This window comes from Myodes glareolus, chromosome 22, assembly GCF_982192425.1.
Source record: "Myodes glareolus chromosome 22, mMyoGla1.1, whole genome shotgun sequence".
Lineage (NCBI taxonomy): Eukaryota > Metazoa > Chordata > Mammalia > Rodentia > Cricetidae > Myodes > Myodes glareolus.
Genome location: NC_142047.1, coordinates 17,705,455 through 17,724,482, shown reverse-complemented (window position 1 = coordinate 17,724,482; position 19,028 = coordinate 17,705,455). Strand labels below are relative to the sequence as shown.

The following is a 19,028-nucleotide window of genomic DNA, read 5'->3' as shown; positions in this document are numbered from 1 at the left end:
CCCGCCATACTTGATGACATTGTCAGCAATTGCTCCCCAAGGGCCATACTGGCTACCATACAGCGATGCCCGTCCCCTGCTCTTGTACGAAGTAGTATACACCTGAGTACCAAGCACAGGCCTCCAGCCATCCTGCCTACAGGTTTTCGCCTGCACAGAGGGCAAGGCCAGAACGCTAAGTCCACCTGTTAGCTTCAGGCACATAGTTCATGGACCCCCAGTCCACAGTAGCTTTCTTCTCAGTTACATGGAAACAAGACTGGGAGACTACCGGGCTTGGATCCTCTCTGAAACTCATGCTTTCTTTTCCCAAGGAGGGAAGGTAGGGACACGACAGTCAAACCCACTTACTGTTCCCTGCCACTCGAGTCTCAGTTTTCCCATCTGGAGAATGGAACATAGCAATATTCATGACTCAGGACTGTGAGTAGATGGTAGAGAATGCCCATAAGATGGATGTCTCAGCCATGCCACCCAGGGCTCTTGCACTACTCAGCTGCTGAGCATAGACATGGGTGAGACGATATTCTCTAAATTTGCCTGGTGATGCATTCCAGATCATGAGAAACTAGGTTTTGTCGATCAAGAGATCCCAGCCCTATCTCTGCCTGATATGGAATGCAGTTTAGACAGCAAGGCATTCCCACAGCTAGCCCTCCACAAGCCATGGCTGCAGTGAGCACCATAGTTCAGGGAGCAGTGAAAGGGGAAGAGTCACTGTGCTGTCAGGCCTTCAATCTCCCCTTCTGCCCAGTGACTCAAATGGAGGAACTGAGCCTGAAGGAATAACGCACCAGTACATGGGCGTTAACTGACGTGGGCTTTGCTCTTTAACCAGGAATCTCAGTTGACTTCCTTTTCTTTCCTGTTACCCTAAAGGGACAAATACATACCTTCGTGAGTCAGGGGCAGCGAAGGTAATTGCTTGATGTGCTGCAGAAGGAAGGCAGCCAGTCCATTCGCCTTCACTGTGGCAAGATCAAGCAGCCTTCTCGCCTACAGACCAAGAAAAGGCCATTACGTTTTTCAAGAATGCTGATGGAGGGGGAGGAGAAGTGTGGGAAGGTTTCTATTAAAAGTTAGACATCCGAAGACCTCCAAATGCTCTTAAATCCAAAACCTTTTGAGTGCCGACATGATGTCACAAATGGAAAATTGAAACATTGTGTAAAAGGGCCTTCAGGCCACATCTCTATGAACTCTAAATAACTTCTGTGCTTAGACATGGGTCAGACTGCCAATGTATTCATTGTTTATGGAAATATTCTCAGATCCCAAAAGTATCCGAAATACTTCCGGTATCAAGCATTTAAGATAAAAGAAACTTCACCAATAATACAATTTTATGCACAGTCCTCTTCTACCATAAGGAGGGCCCAGAAGAACAACGGCTGCACAGCCTGCATTTAGCAGACAAAGGTGTGTAGTCATGGCTGGAGAAGCATACACACAGGCAGCCTGGCTCCTTCCCACTGAAATAATGAGTAGCTAAAAACAAAACAAAACAAGACCAAATAAATAAATACATAAACCCACCAACCGACAAAATCAGAAAATGATTCTGGACGCTGTAGAGCACCTGGAAGGCAGGGCCTCACCAAGTCCTGTGACCTGAATGCTTGAGCTCTCTCTCTGCACAGAACCCGCTCCTCCAACCTCAGCTGCCCCTGAGTTTGGGGCCTGCACCCCCAACTGCCCCTTTGCCTCCTCCACTTACATGTATCATAAGCGCACACATGCACTGGCAAACATGCTAGGCATGTATGTCCAGACCACAGCCTTCCCCACCCCTGCTCAAGTCTCCGCCATCCTCCTAGCTTTTCCAGCCCAATGTTTGAGGTCACCTTGAAGTCCCTTCTCTTTCATCAGCACATCCTGTGACCTTCACCTTCAAAGGACCGGGAATCAGGTCTTCAACAGAAACAGCCCAAGGCATACCAGGAAGTGACGCGTGCACTGGAATCATCCGACACCCACATTCTTCAGTGGCAGTAGGCACACTCAAGCTTAGTCACAGTTCATACTTAACCACAACATCCAAGACATTGCCAATTCAACACATCATCAATGTAAAAAAAAAATAGTGAAATGGGTCGCTTTTCTTTTCTGTTAAGTCTCTCACAGCTGCAACATTTAGACTCATGGTGTGACCCAGCTGTGTGGCAGTGCTCAGCAGCTACCCAGAAGCTGATGCCCCCAAGCTACTGAGCCCTGCACACGTGGCCCTACTGCTGTCCTGCCCCAGACATGCTGTGGCTCACCTGAAAACTGCATAGCTGCCTATGGCTGCTCTGCCCCTGCCCGCAGCCTATCCCCAGCACCACAGCCGGGGTTCAAATGACCACGTGCAAAATGAATGCCAAGGCTACCTTGCCACTACCCAAAGCATTCACCCTCCGGGTTCCCAGGCCTCTACAAACAGACCTTTACTCCAGATGGAAGGCTTTCTATTTGAGGAACTCGGTAAGCCCAGGAGGAAAGGTCTGTAGCTAGAAACTGCCGTTTCCTGACCGGCCATTGTAGAAGTCACAGCAGGGAGGTTTCACCTGCTTGCTCGGAGAGTTTCAAAAAACTGTCATTTTAATAAGAAGACAGACAGTCAAGGTTTACCCATACCCAAAGAAAGTGTCAAATATGGGAGGTCAGACCCAAATTAGTGGGGAAGGAAAAACCGCTCGAAGGTTCAAAGGTTTATGCAGGGAATGGACAATGTCACACAGTGGTAGAGCAATTGTTTAGCCTGTGCAAAGCTCTGGGCTCCATCCCTAACACAGAATGTGTGTAGCATGAATGAAAACAATCCCACCAACCGTACAAACCAACAAAAGACCCAACTATGAATATCACTCTGTCTGTATAAAAGATTACATCCCTAAAACAAGAGCAAGACACTGTAATAAGGGAACAGTAAAAAGAGCCCCGTACACTGCAAATGAGAAGGTGGGAACTCGAGAGACTGGAGTTGAAAATACCATGCAGTAAAGAGCACAGAGTTGGCTGTGATGGCTCGTGCCTGTAATCCCAGTACTTGGGCCGCTAAAGAGTGAGGGGGGCTAAAGAATGAGGATCGCCCCAAATTTGAGGCCAACCTGTGCTACATAAGACTTCCAGGCCAGCCTGAGCTATAGTGTAAGATCCTGTCTCAAAAACAACAGAAAAAAAAAAAAAACCCACAGCAATGAAAAACAGAAGAAAGCTGGAGGATTCATCTAGAAATTCCAGCATTCAAGCAGCTGCGGTTGCATAAAAAGAGAAGAAAGGCTCAGGAAAGGTGCCCCCGTCATGGTCTTGACCTCTTTGCTCACATTCTCACTCCTCCCACTCTTCAGCTGGACTTTGGGAGCTCGGCCCAGTGCTCCGCTGTGGGTCTCTGCCTCTGTTCCCATCAGTTGCTGGATGAAGGTTCCATGGTGATATTTAAGATAGTCATCAATCTGACTACAGGGCAAGGCCAGTTCTGGCACCCTCTCCTCTATTGCTTAGGGTCTTAGCTGGGGTCATCCTTGTGGATTCCTGGGAATTTCTCTAGTTCCCGGTTTCTTGCTAGCCCCATAATGGCTCCCTCAATCAAAATATCTCTTTCCTGCTCTCATCTCTGTCCTTCCTCCATCTTGACTACCCCATTCCCTCAAATTCCCCTAGCCCTTCCCGTTCTCCTTTCCTCTCCCCTTCTGCCCTCTCTTCCCTCTCCACCCCCATGCTTCCAATTTTGTCCGGCTATCTTGTCTATTTCCCCTTTCCAGGTGGATCTATGTATTTTTTTTTAGGGTTCACCTTGTTACTTAGCTTCTCTAGGATCATGAACCATAGGCTCATCATCCTTTGCTTCACAGCTAGTATCCACTTATGAGTGAGTTCATACCATGTTCATTTTTCTAGGTCTGGGTTACCTCACTCAGGAGGCTTTTTGTTTCTAGTTCCATTCATTTGTATGCAAATTTCAAGGTGTCATTGTTTTTTATCACTGAGTAGTACTCTAATGTGTAAATGTGCCACGTTTTCTTTATCCATTCTTCGGTTGAGGGGCATCTAGATTGTTTCCAGGTTCACACATGATGCTGCTCTGAACATAGCTGAACAAAGGTTCTTGTAGTATGATTTAGCTTCTTTTGGGTATATGCCCAAGAGTGGTATTGCTGGGTCCTGAGGTAGGTTGATTCCTAATTTTCTGAAAAACCACCATACTGATTTCCAAAGTGGTTGTACAAGTTCGCATTCCCACCAGCAATGGATGAGTGTTCTCCTTACTCCACATCCTCTCCAGCATAAGCTATCATTGGTGTTTTTTTTTTTATCTTAGCTATTCTAACTGGTGTAAGATGGTATCTCAGAGTTGTTTTGATTTGCATTTCCCTGATGGCTAAGGATGGTGAACATTTTTTTAAGTGTCTTTAAGCCATTTGAGATTCTTCTGTTGAGAACTCCCTGTTTAGTTCTGGACCCCACTTTATTTATTTATTTATTATGTATACAATATTCTGTCTGTGTGTATGCCTGCAGGCCAGAAGAAGACACCAGACCCCATTACAGATGGTTGTGAGCCACCATGTGGTTACTGGGAATTGAACTCAGAACCTTTGGAAGAGCAGGCAAAGCTCTTAACCTCTGAGCCATCTCTCCAGCCCCCTGTACCCCATTTTTTAATTGGGTTGCTTGGAATTTTGATATCAAATTTCTTGAATTCTTTATATATTTTGGAGATCAGTCCTCTGTCTAATGTGGGGTTGGTGAAGATCTTTTCCCATTCAGTAAGCTGCCTTTTTGTCTTATTGACAGTGTCTTTTGCTTTACAGAAGCTTCTCAATTTCAGGAGGTCCCATTTATTTATTGTTGCTCTCAGTGTCTGTGCTGCTGACATATATATATTTAGGAAGTTACATATATTTAGAAAGTGGTCTGCTGTGCTCATGCATTGAAGGCTACTTTCCACTTTCTCTTCTATCAGGTTCAATGTGGGTGGATTTATATTGAGGTCTTTGATCCATTTGGATTTGAGTTTTGTGCATGGGGATAGATATGGATCTATTTTCATTCTTCTACATGTTGACATCCAGTTATGCCAGCACCATTTGTTAAAGATGCTTTCTTTTTTCCATTGTATAATTTTAGCTTCTTTGTCAAAAATGGGGTTTTCATAGGTGTGTGGATTAATACACAGGTCTTTGAATCAATTCCATTGGTCAACTTTTTTGTTTTTATGCCAATACCAAGCTGTTTTCATTACTGTAGCTCTAAAATAGAGCTTGATGTCAGGGATGGTGATGCCTCCGAGCTCACCAACCCCAGCCGGACTGGGAAGGAGCAAGTATAGGTCCAAATTAGTCCCTCTGAATGTGGGTGACAGTTGCATGGCTGGGCAGACTGCAGGGCCACTGGTAGTGGCACCAGGATTCATCTCTACTGCTTGTACTGGCTTTTGGGGACCAGTTTAAGAAAGAGAAAATGGTCTCTGAAGGCTTCGTGGCAGCACTAAACAGGGACGATAAGGAAAGAATGCCATCAAAATTCCCAAGGAAAATGATGGCCAGAATGTTTGTTGGCTTGCATGCTGGGGATTAAACCTGGGGTGCCACACGTTAATTCTCTACTACTCAGGCGTAGCTCCAGAGCTCTTTTAACTCTGAGACAGGGTCTCACCAAATTGACCAGACCATCCTTAAAATGGCTCACTCTGCAGCGCACACAGTCCTTACAGATGCTCCTCTCCTGCCAGCCTCCCAAGTTGCTGGGATTACAGAGGTGCCACTAGGGACTGTATACCTAATCGGGCTGTCAATCAACTATGAGGGAAGCTGGAGACACCAGGAAAATTCAACTTCTAAACAGTCTGTTAGAAAAGATAAACCAGGGGATATATTGTCTACCAAAATGGAGGAAACCAGCCTATGGCAGCTGAGGACAATGGTGTCATCAACAGATGTGCCAATTTGTTCCTAAAAGTCAGAATCGGCTTTAATGGGCTCAGAGCAGACTGGGCAGCACAGCCCACTTCCTCAGACCACATTCCCGGCATCCTTCCCACGTGCCTCACACCTCCTCTGCCAGATATCCAGCTTGAACGAGCCCAGGATTTCTGAGCTCAGGATTTCTGTACTCACCAATGACCTTGTCACTGACCTACTAGAGGGTCCCTAGTAGACTCCCAAGGAAGCAGAGGCCAGGCTGCATCCCAAGACCCTGGTAAGTTACTCTTACCTAGGAGCCTTCATCTAAGAAGAAATGGCAATCTTGCTGTTTCCTGACATCATACATGTAGCTTGCTACTTCATTTTTTAAAATAAAACATACTGTTTGAAAATTTCTAACAAAAGACACAGAAACTGAAAAAAAAAAACCAAAGGAATGATTAACAGACATTGATCAGATCATTGATTGCCTCCACTGGTTGCACCTGAAGGGCAAGGTACCAATAACATGCAGTTTCTTAATCTGGAGGTGGACATTTGAAATGTATTGTTTTGTAGGTATGACACATTTCCCAATTTGCCACTGTATAAGTAGGTACTATGACAGGAGCAAGCAAGTTATAGCTCAGTCTGTCACCTCAGCCCCATTGGCTTTAGCATCTGCATGAGTCACGCAGACAGCTGGTATCACAGTTGGCGTTGCCAGCCTGAGGTTTCCCAACAACTGTTATTCCCAGCTGAGCAAAACTATAGAATGCTTTCACATCTTATGACACAAAGGGAAGTGTGCACTCCCTGGAAAGAGACAGGCCTAGATTCAGTTTCTAGTTAGACCTTCGCAAACGGGCAATTTGTTCTTCGTTCTCAGCAAACACACCCTCCGTCGCTGGGAGGATGTAGGAGGGCTTAAGTGGACTGCTAGAAAGAAGGCTGGTCCTGAGCCTGGTGCACCTGCTCTCTGCACCTGCTCGGGAAATAGGGTATTCTGCTTTATTCCATGATGTGTTTTCCGTTCTCAGCCTTCAACCAATGATAGCCACCTCTAGAAAGAAATGAAGGGGTTCAGCCCAGTGCTTCATTGTGGGTCTCTGTCTCTATCTCCATCCATCGTCAGATGAAGGTTCTATGCGGACTCTCTGAATGTGGCTGACAATGAGGGCGGACTGAGAAGCCAATGATAATGACACCAGACTTTGATCCTACTAACCTTCATCTGGTGATGGACGGAGATAGAGACAGAGACCCACAATGAAGCACTGGACTGAGCTCCCAAGGTCCAAATGAAGAGCAGAAGGAGGGAGAACATGAGCAAGGAAAGTCAGGACTGCGAGGGGTGCATCCACCCATGGAGATGGTGGGACTGATCTAATGGGAGCTCACCAAGGCCAGCTGGACTGGGACTGATGGAGCATGTGATCAAGCCAGACTCTTTGAATGTGGCTGACAATGAGGGCTGACTGAGAAGCCAAGGACAATGGCACTGGGTTTTGATTCTATTGCATGAACTGACTTTGTGGGAGCCTAGTCTGTTTGGATGCTCACCTTCCTAGACCTAGATGGGCGGGGGGGGGGACCTTGGACTTCCCACAGGGCAGGAACCCTGACTGCTCTTAGGACTGGAGAGGGAGAGGGAGGGGGAGTGGGGGGAGTTGGAGGGAAATGGGAAGAGGGGGAGGAGGTGGAAATTTTTAATAAATAAATTTAAAAAAAAGAAATGAAGGGGTTAATGCTGGACACATGTTAGCTGGAAATACCATACACCTACACTGAGTCAGAAATTGAGCCACAGAGGGAAAGAAAGCCAGGGATCCCGGAATGCCAGTGCCCAAGGGAACTAAGGAAAAGTGGGTTCTAATCATTTAACTTCGGGCTGTGGGACCCTCTTTGTCGCCTCCAAATCCTCAGATCTGCTATTCACTGTTCTTTCCACTGTCACATCCGTCAGTCAACTCCCTCATCCTCAGTGTTGGCTTTTGGGGTCCACTTGGTCCTTCCCTCCTTCCTTTCTTTTGACACAAGAGTAGATTCAGCTGGCCTGAAACTCACTGAGGGCTGGGATTCAAGGTGGCTGGCCCCACTTACTTCTTTCTTGGAATGGAGTCTTTGCTCACTGAAATCCAGCCTTTCTCCTGTTTAGTAGGTTAAAGGTCCCTCTGTCCTGCTGCATCCCATAGATTTAGGTAAGACCACGCGCTCCTTTCTGTTTCTTTCTGGGTATCTATAGGCATCCGCTGATCGCTTCTTTGGCCTGTAAGTTTTCCCAGTTTTTTTTTTCTTGGACAATCTCGATACTTTTGGTATTCCTGTTTCATCTCCTCTGGGGCCTAAGCATCTGGTGGTTTTTTCAAACCCTTCAGAGACTCTCTCTCTGGATGCACCACTGAGCACTAGGTCAAATCTGGTAACTTCTACATGAACCGATTCTGTCTCCACAACCGGTCACAGGAGGCACCGAGGAGGGACAAGAAATAGGTGCTTTTGAATGCCAACGAAAGGCACACTGGGGCAAGCCTTCAGGCCCTGTGTGCAGCAGTGAGAAGGCCCGGGTCATGTGTGTTCTGTAAAGATTTAGCCACCTTGAGCAGCTTGAAAGGGACACTGGAAACAGGGACACTCACTTCATCCACCTCAGCCTTTGTTTACCCAGACTCACCTGAAGTCCAGCTCGCCCATCCTCACACTGAAATGTAGTCCTAATAACTTACTTATTTCATCCACAAGTACCTGACCAAACACCTATCACATGCAAAGTTCTCAGCACAGCCAGCTCTAACACAGCCTGGCATGCAGTAAGCCTCCTAGATTCCAGCGAATGAATGGGTCAAGGCCAGAGTCCACCACTGTCTCCTTCACTACTGCAGATTTCTCGAAATCGTAGAGTATTTCTATTCTCCTTGCTTCCCAGGCAGCCTAAAGACCACCGTTTACAGGATAATAGACGTTTCAGAAATACTCAGTGATCCTTTGCTGCCCTTGTGGTTTCTGTTGAATCATTGCACTTCAGGGGCGGTTATCTCCAATTCTAATGCAGTTTCATATCTAAAATCCTAGGTGCGCATTTAAACTATATTGGCGCACGGAGACCTATACTATTAGATTCAGATTTAGCGTAATGCAGAATTATTCTCCACTGAGCTGTTGCTTTGAAGCAGATAGCAAATAAAAGTCTACAAGTACAGAGAGCCACTCAGCAGAAATGACAGCAGCCAGGGACGATGTTAATGGGCTTCCCAGAATGGGCTTCCCAGACACGTCTCTAACTGATGCATGGGTTAACTCAGCGAGCTCGCCCCAAGTCCCTGCGCATCCCTGAGGCTAAGAGTGTCGTGCGGATAAGGAGACTGAGATGGGAGAAATGAAGGGTAGAGGCTAAGGCTGGAGTGAAAGGCCCCAGCACTGCAAACAAGAAGAAGAAGAAAGGGAAAAGGCGGGAAGAGTAGCTGGAGAGCTTCTATACAGCTCTGCCAGTCACACAGAACTGCTCTTGAACTTGCATCATTCTGGCTGCTGAGTCCAAGCCCTGCACTGCCACGTCACAGCTGCTGCTCCCACCAAAAGTGACATGCTGACCCGACCAAGAGCAACTTTGACCCGCCTGGCCAACTCTGCGTGGCAAATCCCACCCATTGTGCTATTTCGTGGGCTTGACTGCCCAAGAGCAACGGTCGTGGTGACTGCGCAGCACGCTCCTGTGGGTTCTGCTGGCACAGGCCACGGCTTACCCTCTGCGATGACGTGAAGATTGGCAGTCTGATCTCGTCACATTCGTACTGGCTCAGGAATCCCCTCTCCCTTGCCAGCTCCAGCACGGCTTCTACATGGTTGTAGAGTTCCCTGACAATGGCTGGCCGGTGACTCTGCAGGTCTCTGGTTGGATGGAGGGAGGGAGTGTCCCAGCTGTCACACAGTTCAAGGGTGTGACTGTTGTCCCGGGCCTCCTGGACAGCTTCAAGAAGCTTCTGACAGCCCCAATCACCCTTGTTCCAGACTGTGTCCAGTAGGCGCCTGGCAGAATGAGAGAGAGGTTGGCCAGGGAGACTGAGGCCCTCATAGTCTTCCCAGGACAGCACATCCCAGGACAGCAACCAGTCCAAGATGCTCTCGAAGCCCTCCAAGGACCCCGAGACCAACAGTGCCACCAGCTGGCTCCTCCGTGCCTGGAAGTCTTCCTGTGAGCACATGTCATAGCCTATAAGAGAGCAGGGAAGGTCAGAAGTCAGGAAATGATTTCTCTAGGAGTCAGAGGTCAGGAAACGGTTTCTTGAGAAGTCAAGTTGGAGAGGTCAGAGGTCAGGGAATGACATCACTGGAAGCCAGGCTATGTAGACAGCAACCTACCCCAAGTCCAAGTGGGCCACAGCTGTACTCAGGCATTCTCCAATTCCCCCAAAAGTGAGGCCCCAGGATATCAAGAAACTAGCTGCAGGTCCCATGAGTTTAAAGCAGCCAGCCATGAGAGCCCTTGGCTCCCATAACCATGCTTGCTCTCTCCACCTTAGCAAGTTTCACAAAGCAGAGCTGGCAGGAGAAGTAGCCCCCTGCGGATCAGCTCCCTTCTACGCAGGCCACACTCAGTCCTACAGCTTTGGAACCACTGGATCCGTCAAGTGCATCCTCGGGGCCTTACCGAAATATTTTATTTCCCACTCTCAGCTTCTAGAAAGCGGGTGCTGTGGCCAGCCCCATCTACAGAGAGGGAAACTGAGGCACGCAGGCAAGGGATTTTGTAGTATTTGTCATAGCTGGGAAAGACAGGGCTGGGACTGGAACCCAAGCAGTGTGTCTCTTGCTGGTGCAAACCTTTTTCTCTTACCTTTAGTATTCCCACAGGTCCCCAGCCCCGCTGTCTGCACATAACCCATTACGGCTCCATGGTAGAGCTGGGGTTGGCTCCAAAGATGCCAAGTCAGGTAAAATGGGGTGTCTGGTGAAATGGGGTATCATGAAACCTACTGATATGCTACCCCGACAGCAACACACACACACACACACCTCTAAGGCCCTTGCTCCCTGCTGTGCATTCAGCAGCACACACTGCTGGCTACCTTGCTATCGCTCTTCTCAGGAGCTGGTACTGAGTTCAGCCTTCAGTCCCAAGCGCTGGGGCTCTGCGAGGAAGGGGCCACCCAGCATGAGCTCTGAGCACAGAGATCGCTGAGCCGCAGAGAAAAATCAGAAAACTTCAGTGGGCCAGTTTGTCATTGCCACTCTCCAAGATAAGGACTGGGGCAGTGCCCAGAGAAAACGAAAGTGAAAGAGTACAGAGGCGGAGGAAGAGGAAGGAAGGCTTCCTTTCGCAATCCGGGACACTCTAAAGACACTCCTGGAGTGCAGAGGGGGCAGCTGGAAATGGTCTGGGGAGTCCCGGCCTTTCCTGTTAGATAGTGATTATCTCCCCTCGATGGCAGGCTCCCACTGCAGGCTAGACCTCCCTCATTCTGACGCCCCAAAGCTTTGCAGGGCACTGTGCTCGACAGAAGCCCTGGGGATGCTGGGAAGCCTGGGGCTGGAATGCTATGGATCTATCTTCAATCTCTAACTCAGCACCACATTACTGATGTGCTGGCTAGACAGGGAAAGTGAGATAGGGAAGCTACCTGAGCATCTGGCAGCTTAGGAGATCCTAAGTATCCCTACCTAGGAGATCCTAAGTATCCCTACTATGGAGGCGACCATGGAGGCGACCGTAAGCCAGGAGCTGAGAGTTCTCACTGGCCAAGCAGATCAACTGTGCCCTGTGCTCAGTCCAAGCAGAGGAGCCAAGAACAGGGAGAGGTGAACAACAGCAACGGGCAGCGTGAGCGGCGACTAAGTCATGGGGTGCTTCTCAACTGTGTAAACCAGCCAAAGTTGGGGCACCAGCTACCCTGCCAGCCCTGCTCAGGTTCTGAGGAAAGTAACCACTGATCCTTCCTACTCAGAGAACAGCACAGAGGCCGGGGCAGCACTCTGGTCTGAGGCCCGAAGTGCAGCCGGGAAATCTGGAGGGTCATGAGCACTAAGAGGGAATGCCTGGCTCACTTTATCCACAGGATACTGGGAAGAGTATATGAGTCAAAAGCCCAGGAACATTGCACAGGCCGTCCCTGATCCAGCCGACCCACCCTAGGGGAAATCCCAGGAGCTGAGCAGGAAGCCTGAACTGGCAGGCCAGCACCCAGAACTTGCCGGTTCCTGGCAGTCCTGGCACATGGCCTGGGACATCTACACTGGCTTTCACTCAAAGACCCTGGGGATGCGAGATGTCTCCAACAAATGTGCTTGCCCAGAGAGAAACAATTGGGAGAGAGCAGAAGCTCTCTCCAGTTATGCCAAGAGCCAGCCAGATGCCCGAACCGTACACGCCCAGACAATGACGTCAGCCGTGTGGACACAGGCAGGGTGAGGCAGGAAAGCCTGTGGCTTGGTGCTCTGCCTCCCACCTGCAGTTGGAAAGTCCCATCTTGCCAGTCTCCTGCAGAACACAAAGCAAGGCATAGCCCCGAAGACCAATTCTGCCAGTTCCCTGCCTCTGAGTAGGCCATCTTCCCATCTCCTCTTAAGCAGTTGGAAAAGATCCAAACCTGGGTTTGCTACTATTCTCCTGACCAGCTGTTTATCTTGGTTTATCTTCGTTAGTTTATCTTGTTCAGCTAAGATTGGAAGAGGAAAATAAAAGGGTCATTATTCTTGTCACCACTTCATAAAAGCTGATCCTAGAATCCGGTTCTCGCACCTTCTTCCTACCCGGTCAGACTCACCCTCTCCAGGTTAAACACGCTGCTCTGTCTGCCCTGCCTTGTCTTCACTATCCAGCTAATGCACCTTAAAATCACTCTTAGGCTGTGAAAGATGGAACCCAAACAAAGGGGGCACCTCCTTACTGAAACAGAGGGTCAAGGGTATCTACGAAGGCCTCTCTCATCCTGACCCCCCACCCTCCTGCCACATACACATGCCTAGCACCTCCTTCCTTCCCAGGATCATGGGTAGCCTGGTTTTCCTGGAGTTCTTTGAGGGTTGAGCTCTCCTTGAAGTGCCCCCCAGGCCTCTGCAGATAGGAGAGGAAGGGAGGTACCCAGAGGCGTGCAGAATACAGCTTCTGAGCTGTCCACTTCTGGCTGTACTAACCTCACCCTCCCTCGCACTCTGAGTTGCTCCCTAGGAGACCAGTTCCCATCATAGAACGGACTAATTTGTCCTTCATTTCTGGCCTCCCTAGTGCGGGCCTGAATGGCCATCCCCAAGTCCTGCCTTTTGCCTTCTCCCCCTCCCACACCCACAACCAAGGAGAATACAAGCCCTGACTTCCAGTTCTCGGCCTTCTGTTCTTGGCCTCCCTTTCTGTCCATGGCATTTGCTCTACCTGTTCACTCTCCTCCTGGAAGCACTTCTTTCAAGGCCATGAGGGATCTCTCTAATCTTCCTCCTCGGGTACGAGCTGTTCTTTCTATCCATTCTACCTCCAAGACCAGCGCCCCCTCCCCAGATCTGAACCACTGCCACTTCTTCTCTGAGTTACTCTCTCCCTGCATAAGCCCACCTCCCCACAGGCTTAATTCCCAACTGCGTGCTGGTGATGCCTGAAAGTCACTGCCAACTCAGGACACTATTCAACATCACATGGTGACCACCAGCATCTCCAAACAGACAAAAGCCATCACGAGGCCTTCCTCGTAACAGCTCCTCGCTCAAGTGAAAGTGGCCACACACTCCAGAGCCATCCTTGACTCTGCCACCCTCAAGCGCCACAGACTATCCACCCAACCTTCCATAGACCCCACATCTGAAAGCCACAGGTTCTCCACCTCTCTCTATACCATGATGTAAGCCCTAAAGCCTCCTCGTGGTTCCCTCATCTGCTGTGACCCCGATAGGCCAATCTCAGCCTCACAATTAGATGAACCTGCCAGACCCTGAGTCAGAGCAGAGGCCTTATCTGTTCACAGCTCAGCCCACCAGTGGCTCCCATCATATTCATAGTGAAAGCCAAAAGCCTTTATAGCAACCTCAAGCCCAATACAAGAGACCTCAACTCCTGCCCTCTTCCTGCTAGCTCCCAACTGCTCCCTCCTTCCCACCCTGCTCTAGCCCCTCGCCTGCCTCCTCACTCTCACAACAGGGGAGCCTGCTCTGGTCTGCCATGCTCCTGCCTCTGCATATGTTTTTTGCTCACAGGGCACTCTGTCCCACAGATAGTCACATGACTTGCCACATGCCTCCTTCTGACTTTGTTCAGTGGTCACTGTCTCCGAGGGGTCTATCTAGGCTATATGAAACTGTGGTCCCCAAGCCATGTCCCAGCTTTTTCTCCCCGAGACCTTCCTGTCATCTTAGCATAACACTCTGCTGGAGCTCCTCTCTAGACCCTGTGCTTTGCCCAGTGCATAGACGGGATTTGGATGAATGAGAATCTGCATATTCCACACAGCTTGGGGAGGTGGCCGTGGAACCAGAGAGTAGCCATTGCAAGGCGCAGACTTTAACTAAATGGGCATAGAAGCCACCTTGCTAGGAGTGAGAACCTGTTTACTGGGTCACACCGAGTGCTGACCTGGGTGAGAGGGGCAAGATGGAACCAGTGCCAATGTGGTGCTGCCCGAGGAGGCCAACTGATATGGAGCCAAGAGAGCAAGACTCCAATAGCCTCACAGCAGACTGACCAGAAGAGAGGCAACTGAGATGTCACTTTGGTCTTTTTGCTAAGAGGACAGAGGGGGCTGATAGGGTCAGCTTTTCCCCTACAGAACATCAACCCTGGGGGAGATCATACCCCGCAGGGAAGCTAACACTCTTGCTCCAGGCCAGGACCCTGCAGGCTCTGAGAGAGACACAGAAAGTCAGAGCTTCAGCCAGCTACCGACCTACCCAAACGCTTGGGAGCTAGCTTGTCCAGAGGGCACCAATGGCGTGGGAAGCAAAGGAGAGGACCAAGCCTGAAGGCTGAGTGCTGGGCTGGCATTGGGCAGGAGCAGAGTTTGACTCCAGGTCCCACCTTCACAAATGAGTAAGGATAGGCAGGAGACACCGGCAAAGACCATGGAGCAGCAGCTGGGGTTAGAGAGTATCTCTGAAGACTAAAGACAGAGAAACTGAGGCACACAGAGAAGGGACAACTAGGCCAGGACAACTAGCTATGACAACTAGGTCATAGCTCCTGCTGTGACCCAAAGCAAGATTTCCTCCTTCTGGGTGAGGAAAATCTGCAAGTTTTCCCTCCACTGTCCCAGTCACCTTCAAATCTCAGCCTCCCCTCAAACTTCAAAGGATCTTGGGGGATTCGATGTGCTTCCCATATCCTAGACCTCTTCATCCCCTGTGACCACAGTCTGCCCCTCAAGACACCCCTTTCCTTCTACAGCCTATCTATTCTGCTGATGCTTCCAGGGGAAACAGACTGCCTTCCAGAAGCGCAGCCAGGCCAGCTCCAGAGGCAGAGGCAGTGACCAGTGTTCCGAGGATGGGACTTTAGGCGCTCGTGGTCTCCACCACACCGAGTGCAGTCGCCCGGAGCCCTCAGTCTGCCCCAGAAAACCCTCCTTTACACACACCCACCCACCCCCGAGCACCCGCAGACCACAGAACCAGCAGGCAAGCACTCACCGCCAGCTGCAGCGCGGGGTTCCTCCGCCGGGGAGGCTCCAGGTCTCCCTCGCTGATCTTGCCCCGCCCGTCACCCCTCCCACTTAGCTGGAGACCCCGCCCACTCTGGCGGACTCCGAAGGGCGGCCACACCCCTCCTGATTTCACTCAAGGGATCGGTGAGACCAGTACCACGGAAGAAGAGGCCTGCCTGCGGTGCTGTGAGTCCTGCCCTTGTGTGGCTCGCTTTCTAGACCACCTTCCAAACAGGAGGGAACCATAGAGTCCCGGGAACAAGAGCTGGGAAAGCCTTCGCTGCCAGCAGGAACCGATGCCCCCTCCCAGGGAGCTGTAAACTCTTAGCCACAGTCTTAATGGCTGCATTCCCAGATGACTGTGCTGGTGGAGACTTGTTGGGACATTTAAAGTTACTCTTTCCCCCTTGGCTGTCGGTCCCACGCAGGCTGAGGAGAGAAGTCACAGAGTAGTATTGTAGCACTTGCCTCCCACACAGCCCCCTAGGCTGGGCTCTGCCACCATCCCAGTCAGCATTCAGTAGCATTGTGTTGTTTCTATTGCATTCATTCGATTTGTAACTTTCTTTTCTTAATGTTATTTTTTAAACGCTTGAATGTGAAGCCTCAATAAATAAATAAATAAATAAAGATAATAATTGACATTGACCCAGGAGCTTTGTGTATAAAATGCGGACATGATGCCCTGAGGGATGGTTGAGGTGTGGTTCTTATTGTCCATATGAGGAAGAGCACAACCAGAGGCTTCTGGAAGAGTTCAGAGCAGGGAGAGAAAGTAGTAGCTTGAACATGGCCAGCAGATGGGACCTGGGTCATGGGGGGCGGGGGGCGGAAGCAAAAGAGGAGGAGAAAGAGACAACCAAGAGAGAAGGGACCAAGAGAGGAAGACAAAAGAGGACCAGCCAAGAGAGTACGTGGCCTAAATGGCAGGGTTACACAGGAATGAGAAGTTGGGGGAGGGAAGCCCAGGAGCTGGAGAAGTTTAGGGTAGGGGGTGGGGTGAGGAGACATACAGGTACTGAGTGAGCCTGGAGGCCAGCATGGTCTCTGCTACGTAGGGCAGATAGCCATTTGTCTGGAGTTTCTTTTGAACCTGACTGTGTGCTGACCTGTGCTCATAGTAGCTCCCTTACCACCCCCACCCCCGCAGAGTACCGTTCCTGTCCCTAACTTCTGCATGAAGAAAGCGAAACACAGGGCAGTTCACTGGCCTGTCCACACAGTGACAGCGCCCTCAGGATGTGTCCCAGGTAGGCTCACTGGCCTGTCCACACAGTGACAACGCCCTCAGGATGTGTCCCAGGTAGGCTCACTGGCCTGTCCACACAGTAACAGCGCCCTCAGGATGTGTCAGGAAGGCTCACTGGCCTGTCCACATAGTGACAGCGCCCTCAGGATGTGTCCCAGGCCTCAGGCACCAAAGACTGTACTAACTTTTCTTACATTGTTTTGAGATGGCGTACAGTCTAGCCTGGGTAGACCAGAAGGTGCTAAAGCTGAGGATGAGTTTGAAGAGCCGATCCTCCATCTTCCACCTCTGCGTTGGCTTTCCTGAGATGTCACCCATGCTGGAGTGGGCTTTGGTGATGCAGCTGTCTGTGGACCATTTCTGCTGCTATAAGTAACCCCATAAACTTATTGGTTCAGGGCTGGAGAGATGGCTCAGAGGTTAAGAGAACTGACTGCTGTTCTGGAGGTCCTGAGTTCAATTCCCAGCAACCATATGATGGTTCACACCCATCTATAATGAGATCTGGTGCCCAGAACACTATATATATAATAAATATTTTAAAAGATTGTTGGTTCATTACATTGAACTTTGGTGGTATCCTGGCTTTCGTCTGTCATCAATTCTCTGAGTAAGGAGTGTAGCCTGAATTCTAATTGGTATTAATAATAAAAATCTGTAGTCAATTATTAGGGGTGAAAGCTGAAGGATCAGAGAAGCAGAGTGGCTGCCAGAGAGTTTTTATCTCTACCAGTGCTCAGACCAAAGGGGTGATCCTGTCCTCAGATGCCTCCTCAGACTGCACTGAGCTCCTGTCTCCTCCCACCTTGTATTCCTCTCTCTGCCCAGCCATATCCCTCCTGTCTCCACTTCCCTCGTTCTGGAATTAAAGGCGTGTGATCCCAAGCGTTGGGATCACCTTTGTGTGAGCTCTGTTTGTTTCCCTTTTAGACTGGATTAATTTCCTGTAGCCCAGGGTAGCCTTGAACTAACAGGGATTCATCTGTCCCCGAGTCCAGGGATTAAAGGTGTATGCCATCACGGCCTGACCTCTAGTGGCTCAGCTCTGCACTCTGATCTTCAGGTAGGCTTTATTTGTTAAAACAAAAATATCACTACAGAAGAGATGTTTGTTCACATCTCCCCCCAAAATAGCATCACACAGTGAGAGTTACCATGGCTACCTGAGCCCAGATCTTCATCACTCACCTAGGTTAGGCAGGCACTGCTGACCATTCTCCGTATTGCCAGCAGCATTTCCTTCATGGAGCAGCCCTAGTGAGTCTCCTTTCAAAAACGTCAACTCATGTTGCTTTTCAAATGAGGGTGTTTATCACACTAAAGGAACAGCCGACATGTTCGGTGTCTCATAACCAGTTTGTGATGGCTAATGTTGGCCATCAACTCGACTGAACTAAGATCATCCAGAAAATGGACCAAGCACAATTCTGGGAGTCTTTTGAAGGGGTTTCCTGAGAGGCTTGGCGAATAGAATGGGAAAGACCTGCCCTAAATAGGGGCAGTATGGCCAACTAGGTAGAACCATAGCAGCCAGATGATCACTGGAGATGGATTCTTCGAGGTCTCTTGCTCTGGCTCACACTCTTAAGACAAAGAAACAGAGGTTCCCAGAGGCCACTGGCTTCCTACAGTGGGCCAACTACCCACAGCAGGCACCACTGGTCAAGTCCTTACCCTTCTCTGCCCCTTTAACAGGGCCTTACCTGTCCTTCAGTGGCCACAGCCTACAGTCCCCCATGGGAGTCTCCTTGTGCTCTGAGCTGTGAGGAACAGCTCCACGCATGTCATCATCAGCCTAGCTGGCTTTCTATCCCGGATCATGTTCCCTGCATGTCCTCCTCTTCTACCCCACTGAGGGTTCTGGAAGATCAAAGCTCCCAGTGGTCATTGCTGACCTCTGCTTTTGGCACAGGCATGACCCAAGCTTGGTGTTGAGTGACTTATTAAAAGGTGGACAAGTTTGGTCAGGCACATGCCACTGAGCTGCCTCAAACCTGGAGGACCCCGTATGTCTGGGTGTCCCGGGCCTCTGTCCTCACTCCATTCCTACCTCATAATGAGAGCCAGCATCCTGGCAGCACCCCATCTCCCGGCCTAAGCCATCCCTGAGCTCATCAGTGAACTGGGAAGGTTTTGCTGAGTGGATGTGACCTGGTCTGAATGTCTGAATTCTCCTCAGCTTTACACAGTGAAATCCTAACCCCTGAGGGCTTGGGAGGTCAGACCCTCAGGAATGGATCAGTGCCCCTATGAAGCAGACCCAGGGATCCCATGATG

At 49.9% G+C, this 19,028-nt stretch overlaps 1 protein-coding gene across 3 annotated transcripts in view; it reads right to left on the bottom strand.

The window, feature by feature from the left end:
* Positions 1 to 15,549, bottom strand: part of Nod2 (nucleotide binding oligomerization domain containing 2) — a 51,489-nt gene extending 35,940 nt beyond the window's left edge. For 2 of the 3 annotated variants that reach the window (XM_048428550.3, XM_087900154.1), the window contains exons 1-3: positions 10,952 to 11,150; positions 9,629 to 10,095; positions 894 to 996 (exon numbers count right to left, since the gene is read on the bottom strand). In XM_048428550.3, coding sequence (XP_048284507.3) covers positions 894 to 996; positions 9,629 to 10,087 — 562 coding nt within the window. In that variant the 5' untranslated portion in view covers positions 10,088 to 10,095; positions 10,952 to 11,150. Of the gene's footprint in view, positions 1 to 893; positions 997 to 9,628; positions 10,096 to 10,951; positions 11,151 to 15,488 lie in introns of those variants that run through there. The other variant, XM_048428549.3, reaches the window with a different exon arrangement.
* Positions 15,550 to 19,028: the final 3,479 nt, after the last annotated feature.